This window comes from Salvelinus fontinalis, chromosome 9, assembly GCF_029448725.1.
Source record: "Salvelinus fontinalis isolate EN_2023a chromosome 9, ASM2944872v1, whole genome shotgun sequence".
Classification (NCBI taxonomy): Eukaryota; Metazoa; Chordata; class Actinopteri; order Salmoniformes; family Salmonidae; genus Salvelinus; species Salvelinus fontinalis.
In genome coordinates, this window is record NC_074673.1 from 13,989,885 (window position 1) to 14,006,881 (window position 16,997).

The 16,997-nt window shown below is 42.5% G+C and overlaps 1 protein-coding gene across 1 annotated transcript in view; it reads left to right on the plus strand.

Annotated features, from left to right (window-relative positions):
• The first annotated feature begins 10,727 nt into the window (after positions 1–10,727).
• The window catches only part of LOC129862108 (leucine-rich repeat-containing G-protein coupled receptor 5-like), a 31,108-nt gene continuing 24,838 nt past the window's right edge, over positions 10,728–16,997 (plus strand). Inside the window, exon 1 of the mRNA XM_055933462.1 lies at positions 10,728–11,037. Coding sequence (XP_055789437.1) covers positions 10,823–11,037 — 215 coding nt within the window. The 5' untranslated portion in view covers positions 10,728–10,822. The remainder of the gene's footprint in view (positions 11,038–16,997) is intronic.

The following is a 16,997-nucleotide window of genomic DNA, read 5'->3' on the forward strand; positions in this document are numbered from 1 at the left end:
ACTTAACCCCACTAGAAACAACCCTGCTGCTGATTGATCGGAAGTTCCACCCTCTACAGGAAGACATGCTGTGTAACCCTGGTCTGTCTACGTAGACCCCAGAGCTCTGGACTCTGGACTCACAAACCCCCAGAACACTGACTCTAAACAGACAGACAGACAGAGAACCCAGACTACACTGTTCAAGTTGTGTCTACAGTTTCCCAACTTGATCCTCAACCCCCAGGTGTTGCACGTGTTAGATACCAACACTAGGCCAGTGAGAGAAGCAGCTTGATGCTCAGTGGACTAGTTGATACCAACACTAGGCCAGTGAGAGAAGCAGCTTGATGCTCAGTGGATTAGTTGATACCAGCACTAGGCCAGTGAGAGAAGCAGCTTGATGCTCAGTGGACTAGTTGATACTAACACTAGGCCAGTGAGAGAAGCAGCTTGATGCTCAGTGGACTAGTTGATACCAGCACTAGGCCAGTGAGAGAAGCAGCTTGATGCTCAGTGGACTAGTTGATACCAACACTAGGCCTGTGAGAGATGCAGCTTGATGCTCAGTGGACTAGTTGATACCAACACTAGGCCTGTGAGAGAAGCAGCTTGATGCTCAGTGGACTAGTTGATACCAACACTAGGCCTGTGAGAGAAGCAGCTTGATGCTCAGTGGACTAGTTGATATCAGCACTAGGCCTGTGAGAGAAGCAGCTTGATGCTCAGTGGACTAGTTGATACCAACACTAGGCCAGTGAGAGAAGCAGCTTGATGCTCAGTGGACTAGTTGATACCAGCACTAGGCCAGTGAGAGAAGCAGCTTGATGCTCAGTGGACTAGTTGATACCAGCACTAGGCCAGTGAGAGAAGCAGCTTGATGCTCAGTGGACTAGTTGAATCAGTTATTACCAGGTGTTCTATTCACCCTTTGAAACCTGGTGATTATGTCCAACAACTGGAGGTTCCTAAGGACTAGGATGGGAAAACTGGAAACACTGTCCACATACAATGCTATGGTGGTCCAATAACAAAGCTGTCTGAAGCTGTCTGATTACATTAGTGATCAGGCTATCGGGGCCCTGTGATTGGGCAGACTGTCCCTTCTCGCTCCATGTTATTTCAACTAGTCCTCCTGAACTGGTGGGAAAGAAAACTAATCATATCCCATGTTAACCTTGACTCCAACTCCCTCGCCAACTCACCCTTGCATGCTCACTCACACGCGCCCACGTACACACGCACGCACGCACGCACGCATGCACATACACACACACACACTCCCGTTTGCTTTAATGGGAGTCATAAAGTGCTTCCTCCTTGTCATTCAGTCTGGCCCAGGCAGGGTTTGGCTGCTAATGCTAGCAGCTCAGGAAATCTCCTTTCCTCTGCAATTAGCCATTTCCTGGTTCAATCAGAGCCTGGTGACCTTGTGCAAACACCCTGACCTATGACCCCTGAGGGGGGCTGGAGAGAGATGGATGAATCAAACTGTCTGTCTCTGTGATGATGGGTCAGAGATCCCACATAGTACAGCTATATAGCCAGCTTGCTATGTCAGATACAAATGTGCCTTAGTTCTAATGATATTGTGTACATTGTGAAGTACTTGACATGTTGTCACTGCTGAGGAGCTGTTGATGTACATTACCGGTCAAAAGTTTGGACACCGACTCCTTCAAGGGTTTTTCATTATTTTCACTATTTTCTACATTGTAGAATAATAGTGAAGACATCCAAACTATGAAATAACACATATGGATTCATGTAGTAACCAAAAAAGCGTTAAACAATTCAAAATATATTTTATATAAGAGATTCTTCAAATAGCCACCCTTTGCCTTGATGACAGCTTTGCACAATCTTGGCATTTTTTCAACCAGCTTTACCTAGAATGCTTTCCCAATATGCTGAGCACTTGTTGGCTGCTTTTCCTTCACTCTGCGGTCCGACTCATCCCAACCCATCTTAATTTGGTAGGCCAGTTCATCTGATGCAGCACTTCATCATTCTCTTTCTTGTTCAAATAGCCCTTACACAATCTAGAGGTTTGTTGGGTCATTGTCCTGTTGAAAAACAAATGATAGTCCCGCTAAGCCCAAACCAGATGGAATGGCATATCCCTGCATAATGCTGTGGTAGCCATGCTGATTAAGTGTGCCTTGAATTCTAAATAAATCACAGACAGAGTCACCAGCAAAGCACCCCCACACCATAACACTACCTCCTCCATGCTTTACAGTGGGAAAAACACATGGAGATCATCCATTCACCCACACTGCATCTCACAAAGACACAGCGGTTGGAACCCAAAATCTCGAATTTGGACTCCAGACCAAAGGACAGATTTCCACTGGTCTAAAGTCCATTGCTCGTGTTTCTTGGCCCAAGCAAGTCTCTTCTTATTATTGGTGTCCTTTAGTAGTGGTTTCTTTGCAGCAATTCAACCATGAAGGCCTGATTCACGCAGTCTCCTGTGAACAGTTGATGTTGAGATGTGTCTGTTACTGAACTCTGAAGCATTTATTTGGGCTGCATTTTCTGAGGCTTGTAACTCTAATGAACTTATCCTCTGCAGTAGAGGTAACTCTGGGTCTTCCTTTCCTGTGGCGTTCCTAATGAGAGCCAGCTTGATGGTTTTTGCAACTGCACTTGAAGAAACTTTCAAAGTTTCTTTTTGCTTATTTGAGCTGTTCTTGCCATGATTACATCATGAAGTCGGCAGAGAGAATGCCAAGAGTGTGGAAAGCTGTCATCAAGGCAAAAGGTGGCTATTTGAAGAATCTCATATATAAGGGCTGGATAATAGCAAAATTTGATTTGTTTGACACTTTTTTGGTTACTACGTTCCATATGTGATGTTTCATAGTTTTGATGTCTTCACTATTATTCTACAATGTATAACTTTGGCCAGTATTGTATATTGCATTATAAGTGATCTAAGAATACAACTTCATTACTTGTCAATAAAACATTCCAGGTATTCTCTGTTGGTAGAAGAAGGAAGGGGAGAGGAGGAGGGAGGAGGTGGGGAGAGGGGACTGGGAAAGGAGGAGGTGACCCCTCTCCTCTGGCCAACCAGACTGATGACTGAAACAGAGCACACAGATCACACCTTACATCCTGGTCAGGAAACAACCTGACACGCACTCCTGTCCCAGTCTTTCCTCTTTTATAATCAGGCAGAATTGCCCTAGCATGTCTAGGGGTCCTGATAACATCCCTGTGAGTCTGCAGGTCATCCCTTGGTCCATATCCACAGGCCAAATTTGCTTCCTCTTACTGACCATTCATGTGTAAGGTTGAGGTCTATCTTAAATGGATATTTTTTTATTTTATTTTTTATTTATTTTTTTTTATCCCATTTTCTCCCCAATTTTCGTGGTATCCAATCGCTAGTAATTACTACCTTGTCTCATCGCTACAACTCCCGTACGGGCTCGGGAGAGACGAAGGTTGAAATCCATGCGTCCTCCGAAGCACAACCCAACCAGCCGTACTGCTTCTTAACACAGCGCGCCTCCAACCCGGAAGCCAGCCGCACCAATGTGTCGGAGGAAACACCGTGTACCTGGCCCCCTTGGTTGGCGCTCACTGCGCCCGGCCCGCCACAGGAGTCGCTGGAGCGCGATGAGACAAGGATATCCCTACCGGCCAAACCCTCCCCAACCCGGACGACGCTATGCCAATTGTGCGTCGCCCCACGGACCTCCCGGTCGCGGCCGGCTGCGACAGAGCCTGGGCGCGAACCCAGAGACTCTGGAAATTGATATTTTTTTGATTGAATATTAAAACATACAATCTACTTCTTGCAGTAAAGCCGCTCAACATTTACATTACATTCAGTCATCTAACAGACTCCCATCCAGAGCGACCCATGGAAGCAACCACTGTCAATGCCCTGCTCAAGGGCACGTTGATAGATCTCCCACAAGGTCAAAAATGGGGACCCGAATCAGCGACCAATCAGCCACCGGCCCAAGCACTTAACCTCCAGGCCACCAGCCTTCCAGGAACTACCCCACCCCACAGTTCCCAGAGAGCTGCTCCTCAACCATCCGAGACATCACCTCCACAGCCCCCCCATCCGAAAAAAAAGTAATAAAATAAAATAAATCCATTCCCCACCAAATACCCCAACCCCCCAAAAAACAAAAAAAGAGAAAGACAAAGGAAAACAGAAAACAACAATGCAAAAAACAAAAGACATCAAGGACAACAAAACTTTTAAATTAATTGAAAATGAGACATGGCAATCTGCACAAAGGAAAAAAAAGCCATTTTTAAACAATGGATGATCTTTTCTTAGTAATCTACTTGAGAACCATTTAGGATTCAAGTAAAACTTTTGTATAAGTGAAGCTTTTAGAGAGAGGTTTAGTGCTTTTATATTTAATAATCTCAACCCACCGAGTTCATATTCATTATATAGATAGGCATGGTTTATCATGTCCAGTTTAGCATCCCAGCAAAAGTGAAATATTTTTTGCTCATATGAATTGAAAAACGAATCATCAGTAGGCAGCGCCATAAGTAAATGAGTAAACTGAGATATGACTAAGGAGTTCCTCAGTGCAATTTTTCCATAAATAGACAGGTTGAAGGATCTTGTCTATTTCTTCTAGTTTTCTATTTAAATTCATTGTGGAGAGCTCATTTATATATTTTGTGATATGAATACCAAGTATGTCTACTTCACCGTCAGCCCATTATATAGGTAAACTGCAGGGTAATGTAAAAGTTGTATTTTTTAAAGATCCAATACATAATATTGTACACTTATCATAATTAGGTTTTAGTCCAGAGAGTCCAGAAAAGTGATATGGATCTTCAATGAGACATTGCAGGGATCTAGCTTGCGGACTTAATATGAAACTTGAGTTATCGGCATACATGGTCACCTTTGTTTTTAAGCCTTGGATTTCTAATCCTCTAATGTTGTTATTTGATCTGATTTTAACAGCTAGCATTTCAATGGCCATAATGAATATATACGGTGACATCGGACACCCTTGTTTAACTCCTTGTCACATATACTCCCTCTCCGGTCTCTAGGTCATCAGGCTGCTGATTATCTCGCACACCTTTCACCATCGTCTCGCGCAGCTGCACCTCATGACACTCCTCCGGACTCCTTCACCTCCTTGATTATCTTCCCTAAATCTGTCACTCCCCTTGGTTCTTTCCTCAGGTGTTATTGACTCTGTTTTCATGTCTGAGCATTGGTTGTGTTACGTGTTTATTGTTTCATTTATTTATTAAAACACTCACTCCCTGAACTTGCTTCCCGACTCTCAGCGCACTAGTTACACTCCACTTGACAATTCAAAACTCTCTGAGAAGTAGCCGTTATTTACTATTTTACACCTGGGGTTGCTTAACATTACTTTTACCCATTTTATAAGAGAGTCACCAAAGTCTTACTTTATCAAAGACCTTTTCAAAATCCGCTGTGAATACCAGACTGTTAGCATGCAGGGACAGAGAGGACAACTTCCGACAGTTCAGTGGAAAGACCAGCCTGAGGTAGACCACAGATTTAGGATCAAATTACTCAAATCCTAACCTTAACCATAAAGAAATATAATCTGCATGACCCTGGACTAGCAGTTAGGGACAACTTCTATGAAGTTGCTGTGGTAGTAGACGATGCACTTTATGTACCAGTTAAATTATCAAGTTCCTCACTGGACACAGTCACAAGGACACATGACCAACTATGGACATCACTCGTCCATCCTGACACTAAGGTCACAACTATTCAGGAAACCCTCTGAGGTAATGAGGGCATTCAGTTGAAGTTTACTGAATGATGAAAATTCTTTTACAGTAAATGGGGAACAATCTTTCCTCCCATCTCTGAGAGATCAGTCTCTTAGTCATCTCACTCAAGAGTGACCCACAGAGATGCATGTAATGGAATCTGGAGTGACAGATATGAACACAGGGTGTCCCATTTTCACAATGGGCAGTAGATGTGCCTTACAGAGTGGTAATCCAGAGCAACTGTGTGGTTTACAGACGGGTGGGTGGTGTGCATAGCCACAGGAAGTAGTTTGGGGTGGGGGTGCTGCAATTTGGAGAAGGGGGGATGCATAAACAATATTTGCCCGCGCTGAAGATGTTTATATTGGTCTGCTAATACAGGACTATAGTAAAGGCCCAATGTATTTGAGTGTTTACCAGCATTTGTAACTTGCGTCTAATAATTATCTGTACAAAACAGTTAATCTCATAATACTGCGGAATATAAAAATACTTGCTTGATATATGTTTTACAGTTTCTTGAAATACCTTGGAAATGCAACTGATTTCTATGTGAAAACTGTATTGGTCTATTCATTCCTTTTCCATTGTAATAGACGCTCTTATCCAGAGCAACTTACAGTAGTGAGTGCATACATTTTCATATTTTTCGTACTAGCCCCTGTGGGAATCGAACGCGCAACCCTAGCATTGCAAGCACCATGCTCTACCAACTGAGCTACAGTACATCATCACATCACATCATCACAAACCACTTGATGTCTCAATGTACTCAATTACTCTACTGTGCTTTGTTTTCGTTAATGGCGATGGAAAGTCTACAGGTACAAACCTAGATGACCAGCCTATGTACATTACAGTAATATACATTTATGTGGTTTGTAAGGATGGTAAATAAATACTGCACAAAAACAGCTTGTTTTTATTTTTATTTTATTTATTTATTTATTAAATTTTCTCCCCTTTTCTCCCCAATTGTTGTGGTATCCAATCGCTAGTAATTACTATCTTGTCTCATCGCTACAACTCCCGTACGGGCTCGGGAGAGACGAAGGTCGAAAGCCATGCGTCCTCCGAGGCACAACCCAACCAAGCCGCACTGCTTCTTTAACACAGCGCGCCTCCAACCTGGAGTTGCTGGAGCGCGATGAGACAAGGAAATCCCTACCGGCCAAACCCTCCCTAACCCGGACGACGCTAGCCCAATTGTGCGTCGCCACACGGACCTCCCGGTCGCGGCCGGCTGCGACAGATCCTGGGGGCGAACCCAGAGACTCTGGTGGCGCAGTGGTCTAGGGCACTGCATCGCAGTGCTAACTGCGCCACCCGGGAGGCCCCAACAGCTTGTTTTTTATGTTATTTGATCAAGAAAAATATTTAATTTGATGTGGATGTTTTGTATCTTTGCCAATAACTTTACACCTTTTGATGTAAATGTTTGAGGGCAGGGTTTTGTTCTTTCTAGACTCCATTAGAATGACAATTTCAGAGAAAGGGGCAGGGCAACAATTCCAACTATTGAATCCTGAAAGATACTGTTCTTAGTTCTACAACAACCTTTTGGAGATGCTGGGGGAAAAAGTTCTTGCTGCGCTACAGAGTCTATATCGGTCCGCTAATAAAGGCCCAGTGAAAACTTTTGTGAAAAACCTTATATTTTAAAAAATATATATATTTGTTATTCATATACATTTTTTAATTCTGATTTTTCAGGGGGTACTGCAGCACCCTCAGCACGCCTACTTCCCGCGGCAATGGTGGTGGGTGGCATTAGCTGCTGTAACATCACTGTGTCATTTACCCATTATTTTATAGGGGGCACGAAGTACATGAGGATGTAGGGTCTGTATTGAGCTCTCTGTATCCTCCTGACTGGTGTTTCTTTTTTTAAAGAAGCTGAATATGCTTTTTTGCATCTCTGCAAAAATCTGGGTAAAAGATTGAAAGGAAAGTGAGTCTTATTCATGACATTTAGTAATTTCTAGGGGAAGTCGTGAAGAGGGCACGACAAAGCCTATTCCCCCTCAGGAAACTAAAAAGATTTGGCATGGGTCCTGAGATCCTCAAAAGGCTCTACAGCTGCAACATCGAGAGCATCCTGACCGGTTGCATCACTGCCTGGTACGGCAATTGCTCGGCCTCCGACCGCAACACTTCAGAGGGTAGTGCGTACGGCCCAGTACATCACTGGGGCAAAGCTGCCTGCCATCCAGGACCTTTACACCAGGCGGTGCCAGAGGAAGGCTCGAAAAATTGTCAAAGACCCCAGCCACCCCAGTCATAGACTGTTCTCTCTACTATCGCATGGCAAGCGGTACCGGAGTGCCAAGTCTAGGAGAAAAAGGCTTCTCAACAGTTTTTACCCCCAAGCCATAAGACTCCTGAACAGGTAACCAAATGGTTACCTGGACTACTTGCATTGTGTGCCCCCCCCCCCCCCCAACCCCTCTTTTTAAGCTACTGCTACTCTCTGTTCATCATATATGCATAGTCACTTTAACCACACCTACATGTACATACTACCTCAATAAGCCTGACTAACCGGTGTCTGTATATAGCCTTGCTACTCTTATTTTCAAATGTCTTTTTACTGTTGTTTTCTTTCTTCACACACACACACACACACACACACACACACACACACACACACACACACACACACACACACACACACACACACACACACACACACACACACACACACACACACACACACACACACACACACACACACACACACACACACACACCTTTTTGTTCGCACTATTGGTTAGAGCCTGTAAGTAAGCATTTCACTGTAAGGTCTACCTACACCTGTTGTATTCGGCGCACGTGACAAGTAAACTTTTTGATTTGAAGTCTAGCAACCTTTTTGTTTTTGTCTAAATAGTTAGACAAGCTACTCTAACTTGATTGATAGCCTGAAGTGGCTTGGTAGCTAGTTAAAATTTGGGGAAATTGGGAACCTAGATAGCTGGCTAGCTAAAGCCAACGTTGTAAAGGTGCTAGGTGGCTAGTATTACAGAGAAACAACAAAACATTTTAATTTCAACCTAGTCCTTGCCGATGACAAGCATACCCATAACATGGATGCAGCCACCACCATGCTTGAAAATATGAAGAGTGGTACTCAGTGATGTGTTGTGTTGGATTTTCCCCAAACATAACACTTTGTATTCAGGACATAAAGGTAATTTCTTTGCCACAATTTTTGTAGTTTTACTTTAGTTCCTTATTGCAAAGAGGATGCATGTTTTGGAATATTTGTATTGCGTAGAGGGTTCCTTCTTTACACTCATTTAGGTTAGTATTGTGGAGTAACTACAATATTGTTGATCCATCTTCAGTTCTCTCCTATCGCAGCCATTAAACTATAACTGTTTTAAAGTCACCATTGGCCTCATAGTGAAATCCCTGAGCAGTTTCCTTCCTCTCCAGCAACTGAGTTAGGAAGGATGCCTGTATCTTTGCAGTGACTGGGTGTATTGACACACCATCCAAAGTGTAATTAATAACTTCTCCATGCTCAAAGGGACCTTACAGATAATTGTATGTGTGGCGTACAGAGATGAGGTAGTCATTCAAAAATAATTGAAAATACTATTATTGGACACAGAGTGAGTCCATGCAACTTATTATGTGACTTGTTAAGCACATTTTTAATCCTGAATTTATTTAGACGTGCCATAACAAATGGGTTGAATATTTATTTAAACCCCTTTATTCATTTCAGCTTTTCATGTTTTATTATTTTCAAAAATATTCTAAAAAACATAATTCCACTTTGACATTATGGGGTATTGTGTGTAGATCAGATAGACAAAATCTCAATTTTATCCATTTAAATTTCTGGCTGTAATGCAACAAAATGTGTGAAAAGTCAAGGGGTGTTGTCACGTTCTGACCATAGTTCTTGTATGTTTTACTTGTTTTAGTGTTGGTCAGGACGTGAGCTGGGTGGGCATTCTATGTTGTGTGTCTAGTTTGTCTGTTTCATTGTTTGGCCTAATATGGTTCTCAATCAGAGGCAGGTGTTTTGTGTTGTCTCTGATTGGGAATCATATTTAGGTGGCTTGTTTTGTGTTGGGATTGTCTTTGTGTTCGTTTCACCAGAGAGGACTGTTTCGGTTTACCACATTTGTTATTTTGTTATTTGTAAGTGTTCACGTTATTCGTTCATTAAATCATGTTGAGCACAAACTACGCTGCGTCTTGGTCCGATCCCTGCTACACCTGTAGGCTGCCGTTACAGGTGTGAATACTTTCTGAAGGCACTTTAATCGGATTATTTAAAAAAACGTTAAGTATAATCAGTTACATTATCAGCTAAAATATTGTAATCCGATTACAGATACTTTTGAAAAACAAGATGATTACTTCTAGCCTACTTTAAATTCAGAAAGCATGTTTGCAAGAAACAAAAATGCATTATGACACCTTTCAGTTTTTTTCAATGACATTCAATTCAGCCCTGAATAAAGGCCACGTTTAGGTTTGTTCCACCGGAGCGAGTCTGACCTCAAATCAGACCATTATGATGACACACCAAATCAAATGTTATTGGTCATATACACATATTTACAGATGTTATTGTGGGTGTAGCGAAATGATTGTGTTCCTAGCTCCAACCAAATGAGTTTGATGGATTAGTAAGTGTAACGGATTACATTTAGAAAGTAACCTTGGTGCTGAAGAGGAGGAAGAGTGCAATCTCAGACTCACCTCCAGGCAGCTCTGCTTCCATCAGGCTCTACAATTCTTTGAGAAAGAAGGCCTGCAATAAGAGTGGGGTATTTTAATACACCACAAGATGGTAGCAATCTACAGAAGTCTACAGTAGCCCACACTGACACATGGTATTAATACTGTATGGTAATAACAGTACAATGTGGGCTCCTCCTCCCTACTCTGCCTTTTGCCCACATCTGTCTATTATTGAATGGACTTCGTCATGATGCGCCGTGCCATGAATGTTGCTTTACTCTAGCCAGGCAAGCCATTGCAAAGAAACCAAGAGGGGACAAGTCCAAGACTAGTTAAACAACTGCAAAGTGTTCTCTGAAAAACATTTCTGTGTATGGTTATTATGTGTTTTCTTGCAACTATTATGCTCACTTTTCTGCTTGGAGTGGCGGACTGCGCGGGCACAGAACAGACCGGGGTTTTTGACACCGACACCGACTGCCCGTCGCTTTGTAACTGTGAAGATGACGGCATGCTTCTGCACGTGGACTGTGTGGACCTCGGTCTCACGGAGTTGCCGTCAAAATTGAGCGTATTTACTTCCTACCTGTAAGTTTCAATTATATTCATAACTTGTTCGTGTGCTGGCAACTGTTGCGAGTGTAAAATGTACTGTATTATGGATGCTCTCCATACACGTTTGCACCTGTCTTTTCAGCAGGGGATAAAACACTAAATACCCACGCTAAAACAAGCAACCCTGCAGGTTCTCTCAGAAGTCTGTAGAGTTCTACTGTGAGGACACTCTGACCCTATCCGTGCCAGCCTTGAGTAGGATTACTGGAATGGTTCTTGACAAGAGTTGAAAGACCAAAGGACTGACCTCTTTCAGAGCCAGGTCACAGACATGACATCCAAATATCAGAACATTCACTACATACTTTTGATTGTTGATGTTTGTGTGTGTGTGTGTGTGTGTGTGTGTGTGTGTGTGTCAGTGGCGATTTTAGCATGTCATTTTTGGTGGGGCAAACTCCCAGATTTTTTTTTAGATGCATGCCAGCAAAGACACTACACAACACAACACTAAACAATACATTCATTGAACTATAATGAAGACAGGCGGTGCCCACAAACTGTCCCAGCAGAGCTTTCTTTCCAGCACAATGAAGGGAATCCTTCATTGAGCAGCTAAACAATTAATTCAGCCTTGTTTATTGCCTTAAAAAAACAGCTGATATGGCTAACTTACTTAAACAAATGTGGTTTCTACTGACAATTGAGATGTACAAACTATGGCATAAGGTAATGATGAGCGGATAAGAGGCATTCCGTAATTTCGATTAAGACATTAATGAGCGAGCGACGATATAACTGTGTTCAGCACTTTTGAAATGTACAGCAACAGAATGCAGAACATGGTCTGCTTTTACAGTATTTTCCCTGTACACCAAATCAGAACCATTGGATAAGTAAAGGGGGCATATAAGCAGACAATGAAAAGCAGGCTACTGGTTGCTTTGCACTGCTTGTAGTTTGCCACTGATTCCTTCCAAACAACTCATTGTTGAATTTGCGATTTCCAAATTGTTGTGTAATCTTTATGTCCAATGGCCGATGAGCACCGATACATTTTATCTATAATTTCTCTTCATATGACAAGGATTCAAAAGGATTTGCCAGTATATTGTCGACTTGAATCATGATAATGACTGCTAGCTAAGACTTTGAAAGTAAGATGTTGACAGTCCAATCAAAACTACTGTACATATGACGTGATTTGATATCATTTTATCTGTGGCCAATGATTTTGAGCCTTATTGGAAGAGCACTTGTAATCTAACTATGGCAGGACCCAAAGGGCTGACATTTTGGATGTCTACCCTTACTAAGGACATAAACTTCACAAACTTCCCCATGAGTGACAGAACACTGAACCAATCACGGCGCAATGCTCCTATTTTTTGCTGGCTCGCCCCACCACCACAGAAGCACTGAGCTAGGTTGAAACACCTGCTGTCACGGCAGTCAAAAGAAGTGGACCAAAGCGCAAGCTTATAGAGTTAACAAAGTTAACTACCCACACTTAAAGGAGGGGAAAGGGCTACCTAAGTATAGTTCCCAATCAGAGACAACGATAAACAGCTGTCCCTGATTGAGAACCATACCCAGCCAGAACATAGAAATAAGGAAACATAGAAAACAAAACATAGAGTGCCCACCCCAAATCACACCCTGACCAAACCAAATAGAGACATAAAAAGGCTCTCTAAGGTCAGGGCGTGACACCTGCATTTTGGGCCATGTGTAAAGCGTCTGTGTGTATCTGGTGGGATGAGTCAGGCGCAGGACAGCAGATATGAGTAATGAAAGCAATTTTACTCAAATATATCACAATACACGTCGTATAAATACAAGGCCACAAATACGGACCGCAATACAAAAACATTTACTCACAAACATGGGGGAACAGAGGGTTAAATAATGAACAAGTAATTGGGGGATTGAAACCAGGTGTGTAAGACAAAGACAAAACAAAAGGAAAATGAAAAGTGGATCGGCGATGGCTAGAAGGCCGGTGACGTCGACCGCCGAACGCCGGCCGAACAAGGAGATGGACCGACTTCGGTGGAAGTCGTGACACCATGTGTGTATGCAGATTTATTAACTCAAAGATATATATATATATTTAAATTGTTTGCAACCTGATATGTGACATATATTAATGCCAAAATAACATGCAAAACAGCCAAGCCCCCCCCAAAAAAAATATTTTTATATATAACCATAAAATTCAACAACTGAGACTTAAACTGAACAAGTTCCACAGACATGTGACTAACCGAAATTGAATAATGTGTCCCTGAACAAAGGGGGGGTCTAAATCAAAGTAACAGTCAGTATCTGGTGTGGCCACCAGATGCACTAAGTACTGCAGTGCATCTCCTCCTCATGGACTAAACCAGATTTGCCAGTTCTTGCTGTGAGATGTTACCCCACTTTTCCACCAAGGCACTTGCAAGTTCCCAAACATTTCTGGGGGGAATGGCCCTAGACCTCACCCTGAGGATCTCAATGGGATTGAGATCCGGGCTCTTCGCTGGCCATGGCAGAACACTGACATTCCTGTCTTACAGGAAATCACGCACAGAACGAGCAGTATGGCTGGTAGCATTGTCATGCGGGAGGGTCATATCAGGATGAGCCTGCAGGAAGGGTATCGCATGAGGGAGGAGGATGTCTTCCCTGTAACGCACAGCGTTGAGATTGCCTGCAATAACAACAAGCTCAGTCCGATGATGCTGTGACACACCGCCCCAGACTATGACGGACCCTTCACCTCCAAATCGATCCCGCTCCAGAGTATAGGCCTCGGTGTAACACTCATTCCTTCGACGATAAAAGTGAATCCAACCATCACCCCTGGTGAGACAAAACCGCAACTCGTCAGTGAAGAGCACTTTTTGCCAGTCCTGTCTGGTCCAGCGATGGTGGATTTGTGCCCATGATGTCTGGTGAGGACCTGCCTTACAACAGGCCACATCTGCAGTCCTCATGCTTCCTTGCAGCATGCCTAAGGCACGTTGACTCAGATGAGCAGGGATCCTGGGCATCTTTCTTTTGGTGTTTTTCAGAGTCAGTAGATAGGCCTCTTATGTGTCCTAAGTTTTCATAACTGTGACCTTAATTGCATATAATCTGTAAGCTGTTAGTGTCTTAACGACCGTTCCACAGGTGCATGTTCATTAATTGTTTATGGTTCATTGAACAAGCATGGGAAACAGTGTTTAAACCCTTTACAATGAAGATCTGTGAAGTTATTTGGATTTTTACGAATTATATTTGAAAGACAGGGTCCTGAAAAAGGGATGTTTCTTTTTTTGATGAGTTTATATATATTACGGGTCGCCACTGGTGTGTGTGTGTTTGTGTAAATACACACATGCTGATCTGCTTCATACATACTGTGCTTGTCCATAATAAAGTAATGAAAAAGGACAGCTCATTAACCCATTCCCTGCTGGAGACAGCCATGCAGGAACTGGGGGATTTTCATAGGAAATGCTATGGATTCCTGACATATGTACAACATAGCAGATGGTTAACTGAAAGTTGAAGGCAAAGGGGGTCTTTGTTAGGGACCAGAGGGAACTATGTAGAGAGAGAAGAGAGAGAAAGAAAGAGGGCGAGAGAAAAATAGAGAGAGGAAATAAAGAAAGAGAGGGGGAGAGAGAAAGAGAGAGAAAAGGGGAGAAGGAGAGCGAAAAGGGGAAAGACATCATCCGCCCCATGCTTCTCTGTCACCACTAAAAGCCTGCGAACAGAATGATTTTGTCAGTCATGTTGCCTGCTTCTCACATTTCACCCTCAGCAGCACTAATGCAATGTTCCTCCAGTGCACATCCAACCATTTTGATGTTCAATTTATACAAATGTTACGCCATCAAGTTTAAGATTGAAGAATTACGTTCTTTCAGTTTAGACCTGTATAGATTCTTGGTATATGATGTACATTTTTTACAGATACCTTGGCTTCTTAACATCGCACAGTACAACATTACATGTACGGCAGTGCCTAAGGCAGACAGATTATCTCTATCTGTGACAGCCTATCTAAATCGATCCATCCCCTCTGGTCCCAGACCATAAGTGTACTGGGGTACTGGCTCATTATGTTAGCTTTCTGTTTTTTTGAATGTGCGCATGCATGAAGAACATTCTGAGAACATTTAAAGAACATTCTGGGTTTATGTGTTTTAGACTTGAGACTATTTGAAAAAGCTTGAAGAGAGATACATTGTAGTTCTAAAAGTTAGGTTCTAGACTTCTCTTTGGAAGATTTGAGAAGTCTAAAACATTACAACTGTCTAGGGAGGAAGGGGTTAACAGGTACACGGTGGCACTGTACTAGCATGCTTTGCATCATGACACCCTTGCTAATGTCAGAGGGTCTTACTTGTGAAATGTTAAGGACTCCACACAGAATCAACGCCTCATCAACATCGTCCATCCTTTATCTAGAAAAGGGGGACAAATCCCTCCTTAAATCTTAACAGACACAGTCAGCCCTCATCCCCATGTCAAATTCTTTAGAGATAGTATAGGGCTGCAACTTCCAAAGACCACTGGTGTTGCAGTGTTTTATTACAACACATTATAATACAAGGAATTGAACAGAGAACTTTCTTTCTGCTGACATTCCTCTGCAGTATCTACTATTTTCCTAAGTGGTCCCAATTTCTAGAGCTCGTTCCTTAAATACACCATGGAAATATCACATTTTATGACCAGTTCTTACCAGTTATTGATATTGAAATGATTCCATGAAATACATAAAAGAGGACACTGTGCAAATTGTCTTTAGAGGTCATGGTCAACGATCTCCTCTGGGTTTTCAAGGTCCCAAGGCTGCAAGGCCTGACAGCCAAAGGGACCCAAAACAAAGTCCTCTGCCTAGGGCTGGCTCCGACTAAAAAAAATCTTGGTCGACCAAAAGTCGTCTCTTCTTTTTACCAGTCGATTGGCCGAAATGTTTAAACATGAATTTTTCCATATATAGACACACCCTATGTGTTTTAATAAAATCAACTATATGCATTGAGCTTGTCTGATGCTTAAAGCTTAGGATTTGATGAAATAAGACAAACGCCTCAAGAGGGCGCCAGAGATCTAGAAAACCAGAAGAAAAAAAATGGAACTTGACCCAACTACTCTCCTACCAACCCTGCTGGCTTTCGCAGATTCTGCTATTACTCTTCTGAAGTTGCCAGTAATAGGCTACATGAGGAGTCGGCAACCTTTCTCATGTGTTATTACAATTGATCTTACAATTTCCACCGATCTGCATGCCAGTTATGGTTTTCATATGAACATTTTCGTGAAAGTTTCATTTAATTTATTATAACATCTTCATATCTCAAAATCATTGTCATCTGGTTACTCAAAATTCTATCCAAATCTAAATAAAAAATAATATAAACCTAAAAAGTATCTTATGTTGCCAACTATGTAAAAATAGCATACAGAAAGCCAACAAATAAAAACATTGCAGCCTGCAAGTAGAAAATATCCTGATAAAAATAAATATACTATAAATGTCACGACTTCCGCCGAAGTCGTCTCCTCTCCTTGTTCGGGCGGCGTTCGGCGTTCGACGTCACCGGCTTTCTAGCCATCGCCGCTCCATTTTTCATTTATCCATTTGTTTTGTCTTGTTTCCTGCACACCTGGTTTTCATTCCCTAATCACACTGCATGTATTTATTCCTCTGTTCCTGTCACAACTTCCGCCGAAGTCGGCCCCTCCCCTTGTTCGGGCTGCGTTCGGCGGTCGACGTCACCGGTTTTCTAGCCATCGCCGCTCCATTCTTATATTTTCCATAGGTTTTGTCTTGTTCCATTCACACCTGGTTTGCATTCCCCAATCACACTACATGTATTTATTCCTCTGTTCCCCCTCATGTCTTTTTGTGTGTAATTATTTTGTGTGTTACGTGTTTTACACACTAGGCTAAGCGTTTGTTATATTCCGTGTGTTTTCACGAAGCTTATTTGTATTGCTATACATTT